The sequence below is a fragment of the Aricia agestis genome, chromosome 7, assembly GCF_905147365.1.
Source record: "Aricia agestis chromosome 7, ilAriAges1.1, whole genome shotgun sequence".
Taxonomy (NCBI): domain Eukaryota; kingdom Metazoa; phylum Arthropoda; class Insecta; order Lepidoptera; family Lycaenidae; genus Aricia; species Aricia agestis.
Window position 1 is genome coordinate 11,449,661 of NC_056412.1, and position 18,677 is coordinate 11,468,337.

Genomic DNA, 18,677 nt, shown 5'->3' on the forward strand with positions numbered 1-18,677 from the left:
TAATTTGACCGTGTTGTAGTAATAAATGATATATGCCGCACGCCTGTCCTTATTTTAATTTTATGAATGTTAATATCTTAACTTTTCGGGGGGGGGGGGGGGGGGTTTGAACCCCCTAAACCTGGCTACGCCCGTGGTCTATGTTATATGTTAAACTAGATGTTCCACGCGGCTTCGCCCGCGTAATTTAGGAATTTCACGGAAACCGTACATTTTTCCAGAAAAATAGCCTATGGCCTGTTTCACCACTTTCTGTTAAAGTGCCGAATAGGCTATTCACAGCTTTTTTGACAGATTCTCCATACTTCATCTGTCAAGTTGAGTGGTGGATAGCCTATTCGGCACTTACCAGGAAGTGGTGAAAGGTTTTTTAATCGTCAGATAACCTTTAACTTAGGAATTATTTTGACGCTTTGACATTTTTTTCATACAAAACCTGTCAAAGCGTCATATTTATTCCTCAGTTAAAAATTATCTGAAGATTGAAAAATCAGACCTTTTTTAATATTGTGACGTAAGTATATGACATATAATTACTTACCTAAATAACAGACTTATTACTTACTAAACGAAAGTTTGACTGTATAACAATAATATAAATCGATTTTGTAATGAATATATTTTAAAAGTTACAATTATAGTTGATTTTTGAGGTTTTAATTAGTAATATATTATGAACATTATTATATGTTAGATACGATTGAAACCTGAACGTTGTTATCTCAACGAGTACTTTACCAAAAATGATTATTATCATTGAAATCGGTGAATCATTGTTTTTGTGTGTTTTGTTATCCCCGACATAAAAAACTATATAATAGTGGAGCGTAATAGCTTATGAGTGTGGGGAGAAATAACGCTTCATACTCACACTTATAGGCTCCCCGCCTATATGTGAGTAGGAAGCGTTATTTTTAAGGTTAAAACAATACATACTCCTTATATTTATGTAAAGTAAGTTTATTATAATGCTTTAAGAAGTAGTTAGGCAACTGGCAAACACAATATTATTGTTTATTTGTTTCGCAAAATATACACGTAAGTCTATGTAACGACTCTTTGCAGAAATTACTTTCCCTGAACGGCAGCGTCTGCGGCAGAAGACGTGGACGCGTTAGTATTTTTTTTTTTCGTACAAGCATATTTACAACGTTTACGATCCATATTGAAATCAAATATTTACAAAAGTATTAGGTACAGAAACACAAATATTTACAAAAACTACAGTTAAAATACTAATATTTACAAAACACTCAAAAAATTATATACATAAAATAATAAAGTAGAGCAACTTTTAGATTCACAACAGTGCGCAACCTACGTTAGAGCGAGAGCAAAATTAGAGCGAGAGGGTCAGTCTAAATTCGCCGTGGACCACACGTCTGAACGCTCCGGCCGTGCAGTGGCCACTAAGGAATTTCCCTTGCAATTCTAGTTTATAAACCCTTTTTTTGTAGGTCTTTTGAGATTATTATTATTGTTGGAGTAAGGTGATTTAGGTGGTTTTTTTTTTGTATTTGCTTTATTGGAACTCTTGGAATCAAAATAATCTAATTATTACATACTTACGATGCATAGTTTTTATGAAATAACCCGTTTATTAAGAGATAAAAACAGAGAATTTTGATGAAATTGTGACCTCTTGATTAAGAAAATGAAAGATAATTAGAAAAAACTAATCAGCGCATTTTGAAGACGAGAATGTTGAGCTCATTATGCGCTGAATAGATTTTTAAATTATATTATTTATTGCCATAAACTAAGCGCACAAACACAACTCGAAATGACATTGGGCACGAAAGAGCTGTTTTTAACGCTTGATTTACCTAACATTATCCACATATATGAACTTAAAAAAAATAACTGGCTATTACTTATATTATACGCAATAATAATATTTCATGTTATTTTTTTAATGAGTGTTAGTTTGTCAAAAAAAAAAATATACAAAGTTGCGCAAATAATTCGCAGCGAGTGAATTTTGCAAGACTGCAGCCTTAAATCTTTATGACCTAATTCCAATTTAGTTGCGTACGTAGAACTTTGATGCGTGATAAAAAACAATTGACAAATGATTTCCCGCCAATTTTTTTTTTTATGTTGCTAGGAAGGTTGCAAGGTTTAAAAAAATATAACATTCAAAACTCAAATAGTTCCGATTAGCTAGAAGTGCAAAACTTTTAGTGTGCCCCATGTATTGTTGCTTTTTAAGAAGAATCTACACCGCCGTTTTTCCATACAAACGTTGTCCCCTGTTTCCTCCCTGGATAATGGTGGTAGAGTTATGATTTTTTCCTGAATATCTATGGCAACTATTAGCATGTCCCTATGTTTTCTTTTTTTTCATAATTTTATTATTAAAAAAGATAAGAACGTCCAAAAACCCAAAAAAATGGCCAGATTTTCCTCGGTGTTCTAACACCCAGAAAACAAAACTGGCTAAAATATACAAAAAAAAAACATAGGAACACAGCTCAAGCCTTGCTTTAATTCTTAATAAAAAAAGTACTTAAATCGGTTAAGTTTTGGAGAAGGAATCAGCGGACAACGAATGGAAGATTTTCTGTTCTTTTATTAGAACTTTTGTCGTGTTGTCTCTATCGCACTCTGCGGTGGGAGACTTGAGATTGGTGAGACAGCAATACATTTTCAAATACCTATTGAATTTTCGTATTTTTTTTCTAAGCCTTATATACCACTAGAACTTTACTCGTTTCAAAAATGAACCAGAATGACATAGTAGTTTTTGCAAAAAATCTATTTATAGATTCTTGCCAAACAACATTTTCGTAATTATTTTTTTCACCTTAAATATACATTTTTATAAAAAAACTTAATAAGGATTTATTGTTACTCCTCTTAAAATCTATCGGATGGTATTTTTTCCACACCAAAATCGAACTTTTTTACGAATGTCCACTATTTAGCGATTTCGGACCACTGTGCGCCGCGTGGCCGTGCACAGCGTGCGCAGCGATGGGTTGGCGCCTTTATGGTACACTAAGTTCTAATGATTTTACTTTGTATTGTAAACGAATAAATTAGGATTTAAACACATATTGCTAAATGCTTAACATATTTAACTGTAATAAACTTTAAGAAGTTTAAATAATAAATTAAACAAGTATTAATTTCACATGATGTATAATTTAGGTAAAAACAGTAAGTAATATTTCAATCTTCACTATTGTGGAAAAGGAATGTTAACACCTTTTTTATCTTATTGTAATACTCGAGGTAAGCCTAATCTTTATCATACTTATGAGCATTAATTAAATATTACTAAAATTATTATTTGTGGCGCTTCACAGAGACCAATCGGGAATATTACTTTAGTAATCATTTCTTTTTCTTCTTATTTTTCTGAGAGTTGTCGGGGGTGTTTTCGGCCTTGCGTTTTCCGGCGTTTGCGCCTTTCCCCGTGGCGTTACCGCCTGGGGTATTCTGGTTCACATTACCGACCTTCTTTTTCTTCTCTGCTCGCTCCTTTTCTTCTAGCTCTTGATTTTCTCTTTCAATCAAAGTGATGAGGGTGTTACATCTGAAACGATTACAGCATGTTACATTATAAAATTATCTGTATGCGAGTAAATGTAGCCATCGTCTCCTTAGCCAAAATATGACTGTTCAGTCATATTTTGGCTCGAACGGTTCGGTGATAACTGAACATCACGCGTCACTCGATAGATTAATGCAGAATGTGTGGGGGCATTTTCAAAAAAATGTGTACCCCCTGATTTTGCCTTGTCCCTCGACTTTTGTTGAGATAAATAACTTTTAACAGAATATATTAATTTAAGTGAAAAAAGTATATGTTTAAATACATATATAAATTGTCGTCTTGTTGTTACTTTACTAAATAAAAAACTTACGAAGGTTTTAAAGTATTGAAAACCAACCATTTATAAGGTGTCGTCTTTGGAATCTCTAAGAGAAAAATTTAAAGAAATAAGAATTCTGACCGTTACATCTCAATACATTTTGGAAAATCTCTTATATGTTAGAAAGAACATAAATATTTTCAAAAAGAAAAGTGATAATCATAATGTAAATACTAGAAATAAGAACAAGTTAGCAATACCAATGTTCAGACTAGCCAAAATAAGCAAATCCTTTAAAGGCCAATGTATACGCCTATACAATAAAATCCCAGAAAATGTTCAAAATCTACCTTTAAACAAATTTAAAAAAGCAGTTAAAGAACGTTTGTGTGCTAAAGCGTATTATAAAGTCAATGATTTCTTCGAGGACAGCACACCTTGGGAATAGGGTGGCTCCATGCAGGTTACTTTTCTTTTAATTTTGTTACATAGCTGTAAGCCATAACATTGTAACTTTCCATTTTTTTTTGCAAAAGATGGCCCCGTGCGAGTTTCTTACGCCGGTTCTTCTCGGCGGGGTAGTTCCCGAACCGGTGGTAGGCAACGTAGTTTCTTCGTTCGACTTTCAAAAAGTGTATCATGATACCCATTTTGAATAAAAAGATATTTTATTTTATTTATTTTATTATTTTATCAAATATACCTGTCCCCTTCCCAACTAAGATCAGATAATGATTGATTTTTAAAAATATCGAGTATTGGAAGTGATTTCTATATATAATTTAAAATCTCAAAAGTCAAATGTATCAGTTGAAGGTATCAATTATATATTTTTATATGTAATTTCTTTTAAAAGTTAATTTGAATTTAAAACGAAAATTTTAGTCTTCCGGAAGATTCCGCTTTGCGACCACTCGTTTTTGCAAAAATTCTTCTAATACTTTTCTAGTATTCGGCACGATAGTGTTCGGCACGATCTGGCAGAACAACGTATGTTCTTCATCGATAGGTACGTCTTTTTGTTTTTACTGGCAAACTAACTAGTGACAAGCGCGGAAATGTTGTTGAAGTACAGGTGCTTCAATTTCTTTGTTCAGGTATGTGACCAAGTTTTACTGTTATTAATCACTTTTCTTTGATTATTGTTATTGTTTACACATTGCAAAACTTGTATAGTATTTGATACCAAAAATGTATTAGTGCTAAATAGGATGGTTAATTTTTAAACAATTTAAAACAACAAGAAGGTAGCATTATGTGACCTCCGTTGGGTGATTTTTTCTACGGTAATTTTTGATATTATCAGGAAAATGCCTTAAATTCCGCGTTCTTTTTTGTTTTTTTGTATAATAAACTATATTTTCTATTACTTTATAGAAAAAAAGAAAAAACCGACATAAAAATTAAAATGAAATTTTATACCCCGTACACGTTTTTTTGAAATTGCCCGTGGACGAAAACCCAGGCCATGGGTTTAACTCTACATGATTGCTCAATGGAGTAAAATTGTATAGTACGAGGGCTGCTATTTATGTATCCGGAATTAAAAAAAGAAACAAACATATATCATTTAATATGGTTTTATTGCTTTTCAAAATATTCGCCGCGATGATCGACACACTTTTGCATACGCTGGAACCAATTTTCATAGCACTTTTTCCATTCTGATTGAGGTATCTCCAAAACGTGCATTTTGAACGCATCAACAGCCTCTTCGCGGCTCGAAAAACGTTGACCACGTAATTTTTTCTTCGCGTATGGAAATAAAAAGAAATCGTTAGGTGCCAAATCAGGGCTGTACGGCGGATGACCAGTCAATTCGATCTTTTGACCCTCCAAAAACTGAGTTGTTTCAGCTGAGGTGTGACAGCTAGCATTGTCGTGATGTAATATGATTCTGCGTTGTCGGTTGTCCTTTCTTATTTCTTCAAAGACTTCTGGTAAACAAATGGTCGTATACCATTCAGAATTAACCGTTTTACGATTCTCTAATGGCACTGTAGCCACATGTCCATTAATTCCAAAAAAACAGGCGACCATTTGCTTCAAAGTACTTTTTGCACGAGTAACGTTTGTTGGTTTCGGCTCATCTTGGAACACCCACACCGTTGACTGTTGTTTAGTTTCGGGGTCATATGCATAGATCCAAGATTCATCACCTGTGTAGATATTATAAACGGCTTTTGACGTACCACGGTTGTATTTTTTTATCATTTTTTTGCACCAATCGACACGAGCCCGTTTTTGATCGATTGTCAAGTTGTGCGGAATCCAACGCGAACATATTTTTTTTACAGCCAAATGTTCGTGTAATATCTTATTTATGCTCGTCATACTTATGCCTAAGGACGCCTCTATCTCGCGATATGTAACATGACGATCACGCATTATTAGTTCCCGCACAGCATCTATATTTTGTGGGACAACAGCTGTTTTTGGGCGACCTTCTTTATTTTCATCCGTGAGCATAGACCGCCCACGATTAAACTCACTGTACCAGTGATAAACAGTGGTTTTTGATGGTGCTTCATCTCCAAAAGTTGCGGTGAGTCGAATAAAGCACTGTTGTTGATTTAGCCCACGCCGAAAATCGTAGTAAATCATTGCACGAAAATGTTCACGCGTTAAATCCATGGCAAATGAAGACACGCAATTTGCAAAATGACGCCACAATGGAAAATAATTGACAGTCACATGAAACAAAATGTATTCTTCAACCAAAGAGTTCTATTTTCAAATGTTGTAATTACTTTTTAAATATTGTTCTTGTAAGTGGCCAGTTCCGGATACATAAATAGCAGCCCTCGTACTTTCATAATATTATATTATCTACTTTTTCTTTCACTTGCTTACTTAGCCCCAATTTCACCAACGTATGTTAGTGTTAACAGCTTGTTAAAATGTCATGTCTTCTCTTTCATTCATAAGAAAAATGAAAGAGGTAACGTGATACTAATTCGAGCGTTAACTTTAACAGTCGTTGGTGAAATTGGGGCGCAAAATCATAAAATTGTATCTTGTAGGTTTGCGACTAATTGGGGTAATAATTTTACACACTCCAAATTCTATTCAGAATAACACTACCATAATCTAAAACATAATTATATTATATTGATCAAGTGTATACCTTCGTTGTAGTTCAAGAGCAGTGCGAGATTTGAGGAACCAGTCGAATCGGAACTGAGGCGCCGCGTGAACCGCTGACCGTAACTCTTCATAAACGTTCTCCTTGTCGAAACCCAGTTTATGTAGCATGCACACCAGGAACCTAAAAAAAAATATGGATGTAGTTTGTCTACACACCAAAGCCACCGACGGCACAAAGTTCGTGCGGGCAGAGCCGGTGGCGTTATTTTGAGACAAGCTTGCCGGCGGCTTCCACCCGCGCGTTTCCCAGCGGCACACCCTACGCTCATTTAGTTTCTATGACATGACTGTGTTTTAGGGTTCCGTACCCAAAGGTTAAAAACGGGGGACCCTGCTACTGAGACTTTGATGTCTATCTGTCTGTCTCCAGGTTGTATCTTAAGAACCGCTATAGCTAGATTTTTGAAATTATCACAGATTTTGTATTTATGTTGCCGCTATAACAACATAATATACTAAAAACAAAATAAAATTAATATTAATAATCGCAACAGGTAGGCACTTGAAATACTCACTAAATCCTTAATTAATTGTTGCCATTATTGATAACGAGAAAGGAAGGCCAAAAAAAATTCGAATCGCAACATTCAGAAGCCGCCGTGTTCGTGCCGCCCTTATTACATATATCTACCAGATATCATTCTTGAAATTTTATACAATCTTACAAGAAATTATAATTGCTTATATTGAATTTTAATTGAAATTAGTAATTACATTACGAAATGTATACCTGTCCTCTTCTTCGACGTAATTTTTGCCTTTATTCGTGCCGTACGAGATTCTCAGTTGATGGAAAGGTGCCCTGTATCTCGCCATCTTGGCGTCGAGCGCTTTCTTGATAGACGCCCGTCTTTGGATCTTGGCTTCACCCTTTTCGATTTGCCCCATTATTCTATCGACGTCTTGAAGCTCGTGACATCTTTCCCAAAATACTGCTGAGTATTCAATAACCTGTAAATATTAAATAAGCATACTATAAACCAAAAAACATCAAATTATACTTCACGCTTCGATAATTTCTTGTATATTTTTTTGTAGATAAATGAAACATATTATCAAGTTGAAGGATTTATTATAAACTAGCTGTTGCCCGCGACTTCGTCCGCGTGGACTTCAGTCAGCTTCAGTTTATAGCGCGCGATGTCAACAAAATTGGTGTCAAAAGCTTTTATAACAAAACCCTGGTACCCCTTAAATCAATACAGCTGTGCAGTAATTACAACAAAAACATAATAACTAATAATTAGTATGATTAGTTCTATGTTACAATGAAGTAAAAATAAAACGCCATCTGTTGAATCGTATTAGAACTAAAATGTTCATTGCATCGATATATTTCTGGATTTTTTATAATATTAAACATATAATATATATTAAAGATTTTTGAAATATTATTTTAATACACATCCAAGACCCAGGAACATTGAAAACTTTTTGTTTCGCCTGCGGGACTCGAACCCAGGACCCCCGGGATGAGCGCTGGCCACGCGCAATGCGAATTAATTTTCATGGAAATAAGATATTTTCCCACATCAAAATGTAGCCTATGTCCTTTCTCAGACTCTAGAATAACTGTGTACAAAATTTCATTGCAATCGGTTCAGTAGTTTTGGCGTGAAAGCGAGACAGACAGACAGACAGACAGAGAGAGATACTTTCGCATTTATAATATTAGTATGGATATAGCAAAACTATACCTCTTCCGGGGTTTTCCCTTCAACATCCTTTGCAATGTTCTCAATATCATCTCTCCCGTATTTTTCATTTGCTTTGATAAATTGATTGAAATCACGTTTTGTCCAATTCGTAAACCCTGAAAATTAAAAAAGAATATACAAAACGCATTCAACATTCACAAGCACGAGAATAATTCAATATAATAATTATGTAATTAAGTACTATCAGAAAGTTGGGTTATGTCAAGTCAATCTTGATCGTAATCTGTCGTCTGGGGTTAATATCTCCCGACCAAATTACGAAGGTCTGGTACTACCATGGTATAATTTCGCTGATAGCATACTTCTGTCATACATGTTATGGTAGATTTTGCCTGTGCACACATCGTTGTGGCGAAATTTCATTGCCGCGTACATTTTAAAACTATTATATGTTCTTTACCGGGTCGTTTGGGGACGGGTTTGCCGTCGGAAATCTCCATGCTAAATTTTATCGAAATCGGTTAGCCTCATGGGCGTACCCAGGTAGGGGTAGAGGGGCTAAAATAAAGGTAAATTTTTCTGGCAAGTGGGAATTAAAAACGTGTTAGCTACTCTGTGCAAAATGTTTTGTGTCAATCAAGTCAATTTTCATGCTTTTTTGTTTCAATATACCAGACCGACCATCTTCTCGAAACAGGTATGCTGCCCCCCCCCGCACTGAAATCCTGGGTACGCCCTTGGTTAGCGTTAAATCGAGAAAAAGTAAGAGACATACACGCTTTCGTATTTATATCGTATGGAATATGGATGCTTACGAACGTGAATCACATACAACACAGAGCCTGATTTATATTTTTTATGAGTATAAGATTAAAGTGGCCTACTTTAATCTTGGCGCCTCTATCTGTGTACGAACTCTGCCGGCCATGACCATGGCCTTTAGTCTATACTGCCTATTCCTAAATCCAGAGCTGATACAACATGGCATAAATAATAAGACTGAGACATGACAATCACAGATTGTACCTTGTGTGAGGAGTTGTTCCTTCTCTTGTACCTCCTCCTCGGTGAGGGCCTCAGCGTCGTCGATCTTGCGCTGCTCCTCGCGCTGGATCTTGGCCGCCTCTGGACCGAGTTCCGGATTACGGGGGACTTTGTACCTGTGGGAGAAAAGTTTACATTGCAAACTTGAACCTAACACGGACACAATTGGAAATCGCCAAAAATATTACTCAACCTTTAAAAAATATAATATTTGCCTAGTGTCGGATTTGTAGACACTCAAAGTATTTCTTATATACTTTTTTGAGATTTTTAATAATCCTACTGAATACTGATCGCCGCTGGCGACAGGGTGTCCTTGCCCACATTTAGATCATAAGTTTAGTTATAGGCCTTGATTCACAATGCGGAATTCGACTCGGATTCGGAAACTTCATCGCGCGACAATCGACATCCAATAAACTCTCGCCGCGCTAGACATTGACCAATGACCGCACGGTAAAGTTTCCGAATCCGTGTGAATGGAAATCGTGAATCGCCCTGCTAGTCTACTAATTATTGTCTTATACCCCCACACCGGTTTCGGTGACGGTGGCTGGTACGCAGGAGTAATTTTATTGTGCCCAAGTGTGTGCGCAGTACACAAGAGCACTCTCTATTCCTTTACTCTCATAACCCAGTGGGACGGCAGACCGACACGATGGGGCGCAAGACAGACTTTTTACATGCCCATCCGACGCATGGATCATCTTACTTGTCAGACAGATCAGCTTGCATTGTCCTAACCAAACTTGGAAATAACATGTTTCCAACGCGGGAATCGAACCCACGACCTCCGAGTCAAGCTCGCTTTTAACCACTGGACCACGGAGTCGTTGAAGCATACAAAGTATTAATTATATATCTATCTGTTAAAGTTACCCGAGCGTTTTACGGTAGTGGTATATCTCTTGGTCCAACAGCTCAAACAGTCTTGGCGGGAAGAATTGGAAGTCCTGTACGATGGGCTGCTTCGGTGGTCTCGGTGCCTGCACAAATAGCAATACATTACTATGTATATAAAATAATAATAGTCTGACTGGAATTTTAAAAAAAGCTTGGTGCAGAACATTTTGGTTACTCAATTTAAATGTCGATTTTTCCAATGAGCACAGTGCAGGTTTTTAAATTTCAGGTCAGACCGAAACATAATAGTACTGTAAATCTACAGATACATTGATACAAATCAATATTTATCATATTCAAAAAGCTTACAAACAATAGTTTAAAAAATATTACAACAAAAAAATACTATTTAAAATAATTATATAAATACTTAAATATACTTACACTAATGAGCATAAAGAGCTAAACAATAATTACATAATATCCTGAACAACATAAACCTGGGAATAGTCTCAAGTCATAAGTGGATATTGTTTTTTTTTCTTTCAATAATGATTACAATATAAGCTTGTAATAAATAATAAAAAACACAGCAACAACTTACTACCGTAAAAATAATAAAGCATCAATAATATCAAGAACAGAAACAATCTACAAATAACTGGACCTCACACCACCACCACCCAGAATGAAAAGGGAGCGCACTTAGCTCTTTACACTTTATTACCTGTACCTTGGGCGCCTTGGGCTCCGACACTCGCAGAGCCTCCCTGAAGTACGCGTCCACGGCGTAGTTGGCCTTACGCTCTCTCTTGGGAGGCTCGATCCAACTACCGATCGGAATTATCTTTTGCTTCTCGCGATAATCCTCACCTGTGTAGTGTAAATATTGTAGTATTATTTTGTCTTAATAATATGCTGTGCAAGCATAAAGATAATATACCTAGCGGAATAGAGCAACAATCTCGAGCTGTCAAACGAAACCAAAATTGGTTTTCATCTGTGTGAAAAATATGGGTATGTATTATACACTTACACAAGCATGATTGAACATGAATTGTATGAGATCAAATTGTCAACGTGCGGCACGTGCCGACTGGACTTTTTTTTATTAAATAAGGGGGCAAACGAGCAAACGGGTCACCTGATGGTAAGCAACTGCCGTCGCCCATGGACACTCGCAACATCAGAAGAGCTGCAGGAGCGTTGCCGGCCAGGCCGGCCTTTTAAAAGGGGAATACGCTCTTTTCTTGGAAGGTTTGCAGGTCGTATAGGTCCGAAAATACTGCTGGTGACAGTTCGTTCCAGAGTTTTACAGTGCGCGGCAGAAAGTTACGCGAAAAACGCACTGTGGAAGACTGCCACTCAAGGTGATGAGGATGGTATGTTTTTCCCGTGGGACTATGGCGAAAAGTTGCCGGTGGTATGATTCCGAACAATTCCTCAGAGCACTCACCGTGATACAAGTTACAACCGATAGAGGATGCAGTGTAAAGCTACATCTCGGCGTAATTCCAACAATTCGAGCAGCCCTTCGTTGGATACGATCCAGAGCGAGCAGTTGGTATTTCGGCGCCCCTGCCCAGAGGTGAGAACAATATTCCATATGACGCCGAACCTGCGCCTTGTAGAGTTGTAGGCGTTGTACTGGACCGAAGTACTGCCGGACGTCAAAAAAGAGTGCTGCTGTCATGTATCACGTCTCTTTTTACCACGCAGTGTTACTGATATATTCCGGTAGGTATATTATAACTTTATGTGTGCAAGCCAAACTGACGTGTAGATCATGTTATCGAAATATCACTTAACGCTCGTAACGCTTTAACGCTCGCGCAAAAAATGTCGCACGTACGATCAACAAAGTTGACCACAACATGAATGCATTCATAACTCAATACATTTTTTGTGGGTTTGATACACCAATGCTTATAGCGTCCATATTTTATCAGTTATAAAATAATTCGTTTGCATTGCTGCGGAAACGTGGCGTTTAAGATGCGCGCATCATACGTCGTCACGCGTTGTGCACGCACTCCAATGACAAACACAACCACTCGCAAATCAGTATCGTGACCAAACTATAAGATCCAAACTCATTCAAAAGCTTTAAAACAAAATAATGGCACTGTGAGTTAAATGATACTATGAGACTTACAGAGATGTCAAGTGCTTCATAATAAGCCTCATCAAAAATATTATGATAATTGAAAAAATACATGCATTGGGCAGATTAAATTTAAGTAAAACATTATTAAAATTTATCATAAACATTATCAAACCTTCAAATTGATACACAGAATCTGTGGTGGCTCCAGGCGTGTCCATGGAGAAGGCACGCAACGACGACTCTCCCAAGCTCTCCAACTTTTGTTTCAATTCTTCTGTCTGAAATTATTATCAAGTTTGTATCATCAGAGAAATTGTTTCTTACATAATTTAGCTAAGTTATGAAGGACCATCTGATACAATATTACGAAAATAATAAATTACTGACGAATTACTATTTCAATTTACTTTTTAAGTGGTTTTGTATTCAAAGTTACCTTTGTCTCGCCCTTAGCCAATATCGAGTCTATATCCTCATCGGTGATTTCAGAGTCTTTGGATGAGAAGACGTGGTTAGCACCGTGTCGGATCATGTTCAACATTTCATCTTTGTTCAGCTGGTTCTTCTGATCGACGAGACGACCAGACTGGATGACAAGTTTGTCCAAGCGCAGCTTCACTTCCGCACGTTCTACGATTTTCTCCTCCACTGTGTTTTCGGTGATAAGACGGAACACCCTTACCTAAAAAAATATGTAATAAAAAATTGATGTTTTGTTTCTGAGTGTATTTTGATCAAAAGTTTTAAGAATTATGCTACTTAATACTTATTGACCTAACAATGGTTCAGGACCAACCCGCCGAGATGAACGGGAGTAAGAAAAGGTAGTATTAGATTACTACAGAATATTATCTTAGTTTACATGCCAGTACAGGGTTACTACGCGAAAATGCGGGAATTCGCGTCACCTTGTAAATGTACTAACAGAAGTAGATAGTACTTACTTGCTTCATCTGACCAATACGATGAGCTCGGTCCATAGCCTGTAAATCCATCTGTGGATTCCAATCTGAATCATATATGATGACCACGTCGGCTGATGTAAGATTGATACCGAGACCTCCAGCTCGAGTTGACAACATGAATATGAACTTCTCACTGCCCGGTGCATTGTACTCTTCTATCTGCCTGTTTCTGTCTTCATGTGGTGTTTGACCATCAAGCCGGCAGTACTAAAAATTTACAGGAATTACCATTAAATAATTTTAACAAGGACGACCTCTGTGGCTCAATGGTGAGCGCGTTGGTAGCTCAAGCCGGGGGTCGCGGGTTCGAGTCCCGCCGACGGAACAAAAAGTTTTCAAAGTTCCTGGGTCATGGATGTGTATTAAATATGTGTATCATATAATAAAAATCTTAAATATATGTATAGTATAAAAGTATTAAATATATTTCCATTGTCTGGTACCTGTAACACAAGTCCTTCAGGTACTTACCACAGGGCCAGACTGACGTGGTGTGAAGCGTCCATAGATATTATTTGTCGTTTTCAATGTTATACAAAAACTATTTTACTACTTGGTTTATATAAAAAGTTAAATTTGTAATGATACATAAAAAATCATACATTACTGAGAAGCTATTGTATATCAGTTTTCATAATAGTATGTCTTTATATAACAAATAAATCAGAATCACATTACGACTATGTCTATAATCAAATACTTACTTAAATGTTACTTTTACCTTATACTGTCTCCATAAGCAATAATCTTCTAGAATATCCAGCATCCTAGTCATCTGCGAGAAGATTAACACTCTGGACTCTTGTTCTTGGAGTTTAGGCAGCAGTTTGTCGAGAATAGCCAGTTTTCCACAGTTGTACACCAGATGTTCATCAGTTGTGTACGGAGGGCCGGGTTCCGCACCGTCAAACAGGTATGGGTGATTACAGCATTTCCTCAGCTGCATGAGAATGTTTTGTAAGCGCATCTTTTCCACCTTACCAGCTCCATTTACTACAATAAATAACAAAATATAATAACAATTAATACACTTTTTAGTTCTTGGATACTTAAGTAAAATATTAGCAAAAAAAATTGGCAAAATTAGGCTTACCAAAGTAAGCCTAATATTGGTCAGTAAAATTACACAAAGTCATGTAAGTTCTCGTAATTACGGCATTGTGAGTTTAGACAATCAAGATATTATATTTCTGAAATATAATTAGGGCATAGTTTACTCACCCACATCAATATCCTTCATAAGAACTTTAGTGTACCATTCTCTCTGCATTTTGCTCAATCCAACATAAACCTTTAATTCTTTCTTAGGCTTTAGTTTCTTTTCTACTTCTGACTTCAGACGTCTAAGTAGGAAAGGTCTTAAAACAGCATGCAGTCTAGAAACTAGTTGGTTATCCCCTAAGGCAGCATTTGTGTTGAACCATGCATCAAAGTCCTATAAAAGATAAGTCAAATGCTGATTTAAATAAGCATCAGGCAATTTATGAAAATAAGTATTAGTTGACGCCCGCAAATTGGTTGCGCCAAAATTAATTAATCGCGCGGGAACCGTACATTTTTCCGGGATAAAAAGTATCATATATCCTTTCCAGGAACTCAAAGCATCTCCATACAAAGTTAAATTGGTTTTTGCAGTTTGGGTGTGAAGAGGTTACAGACAGACAGATACACTTTCGTATTTATAATATTAGTATGGATGTAGGTACATAATATTACGTATCATCAGATTTAAGGGTTATTAAATGAACACCATATAATACTTGCTGTTGCCAAACAATGTGTAGAAAAAAATATAACAATTTAAATGTTTATACTTACATCAGCACTATTGAAGAAATCAGGTAGAAGGAAATTAAGAAGTGCCCACAATTCGTGAAGGTTGTTCTGTAAAGGTGTACCAGTCAACAAAAGACGATTCATACTCTTGAACTCACGCAGAAACTCCGACAACTTGGATTTCTCATTCTTAATACGGTGAGCTTCATCTATCACCATATACCTCCAATTAAATTTCTTAAAGACGGACTTCTCTCGGATGATCATTTCATAAGACGTGATACAGACATCCCAATTCCCAGGCATAAGTGTCTCACGAATAAAGGTATTCTAAAATTTTAATATAATATAGAGGTTAAAAGAATAGTGTACAATTTATAATTCAATTTAACAAAATATCTATTAAAGGCTTTTAATAAAAAATTGGTAAGGCTTGAATTTTTTTAAAACATACCCTTGTCTCCTGGTCACCAATTAAACAAACTGCCCTTAGGGAGGGACACCATTTTTTAAACTCATTCATCCAATTGGTTAATGTTGATTTAGGTACTATCACTATGTGTGGGCCTGGTGCATTCCTGAAAATAAAGTAAATTGGAGTTATTTTTTTTATTTGACATACAAAGTAGGAGTGGTAATAGCCTACATTATATTGGACACAAATAAAACATATTAAAAAAATGCTTACTTAAAATTTTTCATATAGCCCAGGAGTGAAATAGTTTGCAATGTTTTTCCGAGACCCATCTCATCAGCCAGAATACCATTGATTCCATTTTCATACAGTGATATCATCCAGTTTAAGCCTCTCACCTGATAATCTCTCATTTCACCATTCTTTATGTAGGGTGGAGATGATTCAAAACGAAAAATAGTCTTTTGCTTAGTGTTTGTTTCAGCGAGAAGCTCTTCATCTTCCTCCTGTTCCGTTTTACGATGACGATGGCTGTAAGCATTAGGTAATAAATATAAATCTTGTTTTATAGCTCAATAAAACACACAAGTACAAGTAGACTATGAAACTTACTCTCCTGGACTAGACTCTATCTCTTTGTTCTTTCTCGGTCTACCGGCTTTAGCTTTCGGAGGACTACTACCAGACTTGGAAGTATTTGTCATAAAGTGGGAGAATATTTCGGTTTGCTTCAACAAAAAATCGAATCTTTTTGAGCGGTCCGTTTCGATCTTGCTTTCAAAATCGCCTTCTTTGCCTCGCGACGATGGGGTGTCACTGGACGAGGTATTCTACAAATAACAGAAGATTAGACATACAACATTTTTTGAATAAACAAAAACAGCAACAAATGTAACGATAGTACTCACCGAATTTTCCCCATCTCCTGTTTCTATTGCTTCCTCAACTTGAGCCATTTTTATTTAGGTATAATTATGAATGTCGACAGAAAATGTTTAAATATATTAAAGTTATTATTGTATAGAATTTAACATAGTATCTCTGAGTTAAAATAAGGACACAAAAGCTTGGAAGCTTGGTAATTAATACGAGTGTGTTATTGGTGAAATGAATAAGACGTAAATTTTAACTTAATGATAACAATTTACGAAGTAATCGTCACATAAGATATTGTAGTGATTCAAATACTGTTTGATAAAAAAGTAATTACAACTTCTACAAACGATGCAATCGGCTTCGTCGTGAACACAGATTACTAGTATATATGTCGTGAACAAAACCGAAAACGTTATGTCAAACCCTACGTTCCAGATGACGTTGAAACGCTAACGCTCAAGACTGTGTTTTTCCCGTTCCACTAGCATGTGAGCGTCAGTGATACAAACCCAAGTGGAACGGATTATGGATCGTTTTGAGCGTTTTGAGAAAAGTTTAAAAAAAGAACTATAATTTTTTTTTATACATAGGTACATTGAACCGAACTTGGATATTACGATCCTTTTCTTCAAGTCGTAAATAAAAGTAATTGTTTATAGTTACATTTATTTTACAAATAAAATACATAATATTATATTTGTTTCGTTTTTAGTATTACATTTTTTAATATTTTAATATAGTTAAACTTTTATTACTTAAGTATATGTATTTGAGTTTTCACATTGAATCATATTTTAATAACAAAACCACATACGTTGAATATTGACTATTGTCACATATTATAAACGTTAGGTAACAATACCGCGTAATGCTTAGTCAAGTACGAGGTCAACAGGTATAGGAGAGATGAAAATTAGTATTATATTTTATAAGAAATCATTTGACCTTTCATTTAAAACAATTTATTTTCCAATCAAAATATTTCATAAAATGTTATTTCATTTAATATACATATTTCAATTAAAATATTATTTGTAATGAAATAATATAAAGTTTTTTGTCTCTACTCTGTCGTGAAAACTTTCCGAACATGGCTTTCGCGATATAGTTACGTTAAAATTAAAAAAAAAACTAGAACGACCACTTTGACCCATCTTCATCGAGGGTCGTTTAGAGCGAAAATGATGACGTCATGAGTGACGTCATAGCCGCGATCAACACGACCGCGGTCGTCAAATGGAACGGCAGAAGGGGACGTTTTGAGCGTTTTGGTCAAAATTAACGTCTTCTGGAACGCAGCCAAAATGTCCGCAAGCTCAAGCCATGGAAGGCGCAAAATTTTGACATTTGACAGAGGTTCATGTTCTTCTTTTTTTTCTTAGGCACTTCGGCTATTTAACCATGGCCAGTGTCGAGTATATTATGGCGGGAAACTACGAATAATAAAAACTAAGGAAATGTAACTCCCATACTTCAACCATAGACTTAATATATACTGTCGTCTGCCGCCTGACAACCCGAAAATGCGTGACCATTTTCGATCTGTCAATGTGTGCGTGTGCTAGTGATGTATATTTTACTATCGATAGTATAGTATTTTGCTATCGATAGTTTAGTCCGTTCGAGTTATTTAACCTGAGTTTCTATAAGAAATAAATAATATGCAACTTTGACAGATTTGTATTTTAAATTAGGTATCATAAATTTTAATTGGCAAAAAAGGTGACGATTGAAAAGTAGATACACATTTTCTTTTGGAATGATTTTTTAATCGTCGGATATGTTATGACATGAGGTTCTTAAAGGGGTAAATAATATATATATAACACATTATAAAGTTGCTTATTTATTGCTGAGGTAAAATATATGTGGTACATCAGCCCTTACATTGAAAGTAAACAACTCGCATAGTATATTATATTTTATTCTTAAATTAAATACATATCATAAAATATCATAATATTTTTTATTACAATTATTTTTAACCGACTTTTAAACAGGAGGAGTCTAGACGTTCGGCTGTGG

At 35.9% G+C, this 18,677-nt stretch overlaps 1 protein-coding gene across 2 annotated transcripts; it reads right to left on the reverse strand.

Moving 5' to 3' along the window:
• Positions 1-3,127: 3,127 nt before the first annotated feature.
• On the reverse strand, positions 3,128-17,018 carry LOC121728742 (chromatin-remodeling complex ATPase chain Iswi). Of its 2 annotated transcripts, none has more exons than XM_042116985.1 (17): positions 16,685-17,018; positions 16,389-16,606; positions 16,050-16,307; positions 15,816-15,939; positions 15,404-15,691; positions 14,807-15,020; positions 14,307-14,578; positions 13,565-13,792; positions 13,057-13,302; positions 12,793-12,898; positions 11,247-11,386; positions 10,550-10,656; positions 9,653-9,786; positions 8,666-8,781; positions 7,699-7,919; positions 6,949-7,089; positions 3,128-3,541 (listed from the first exon to the last, which is right to left on the reverse strand). In XM_042116985.1, the coding sequence occupies exons 1-17, from the start codon at positions 16,730-16,732 to the stop codon at positions 3,340-3,342; spliced, it is 3,063 nt and encodes a 1,020-aa protein (XP_041972919.1). In that variant the 5' UTR covers positions 16,733-17,018; the 3' UTR covers positions 3,128-3,339. The 2 variants fall into 2 exon arrangements, with proteins under 2 accessions (XP_041972919.1, XP_041972918.1); XM_042116984.1 differs by having other exon boundaries at positions 11,241-11,386.
• Positions 17,019-18,677: the final 1,659 nt, after the last annotated feature.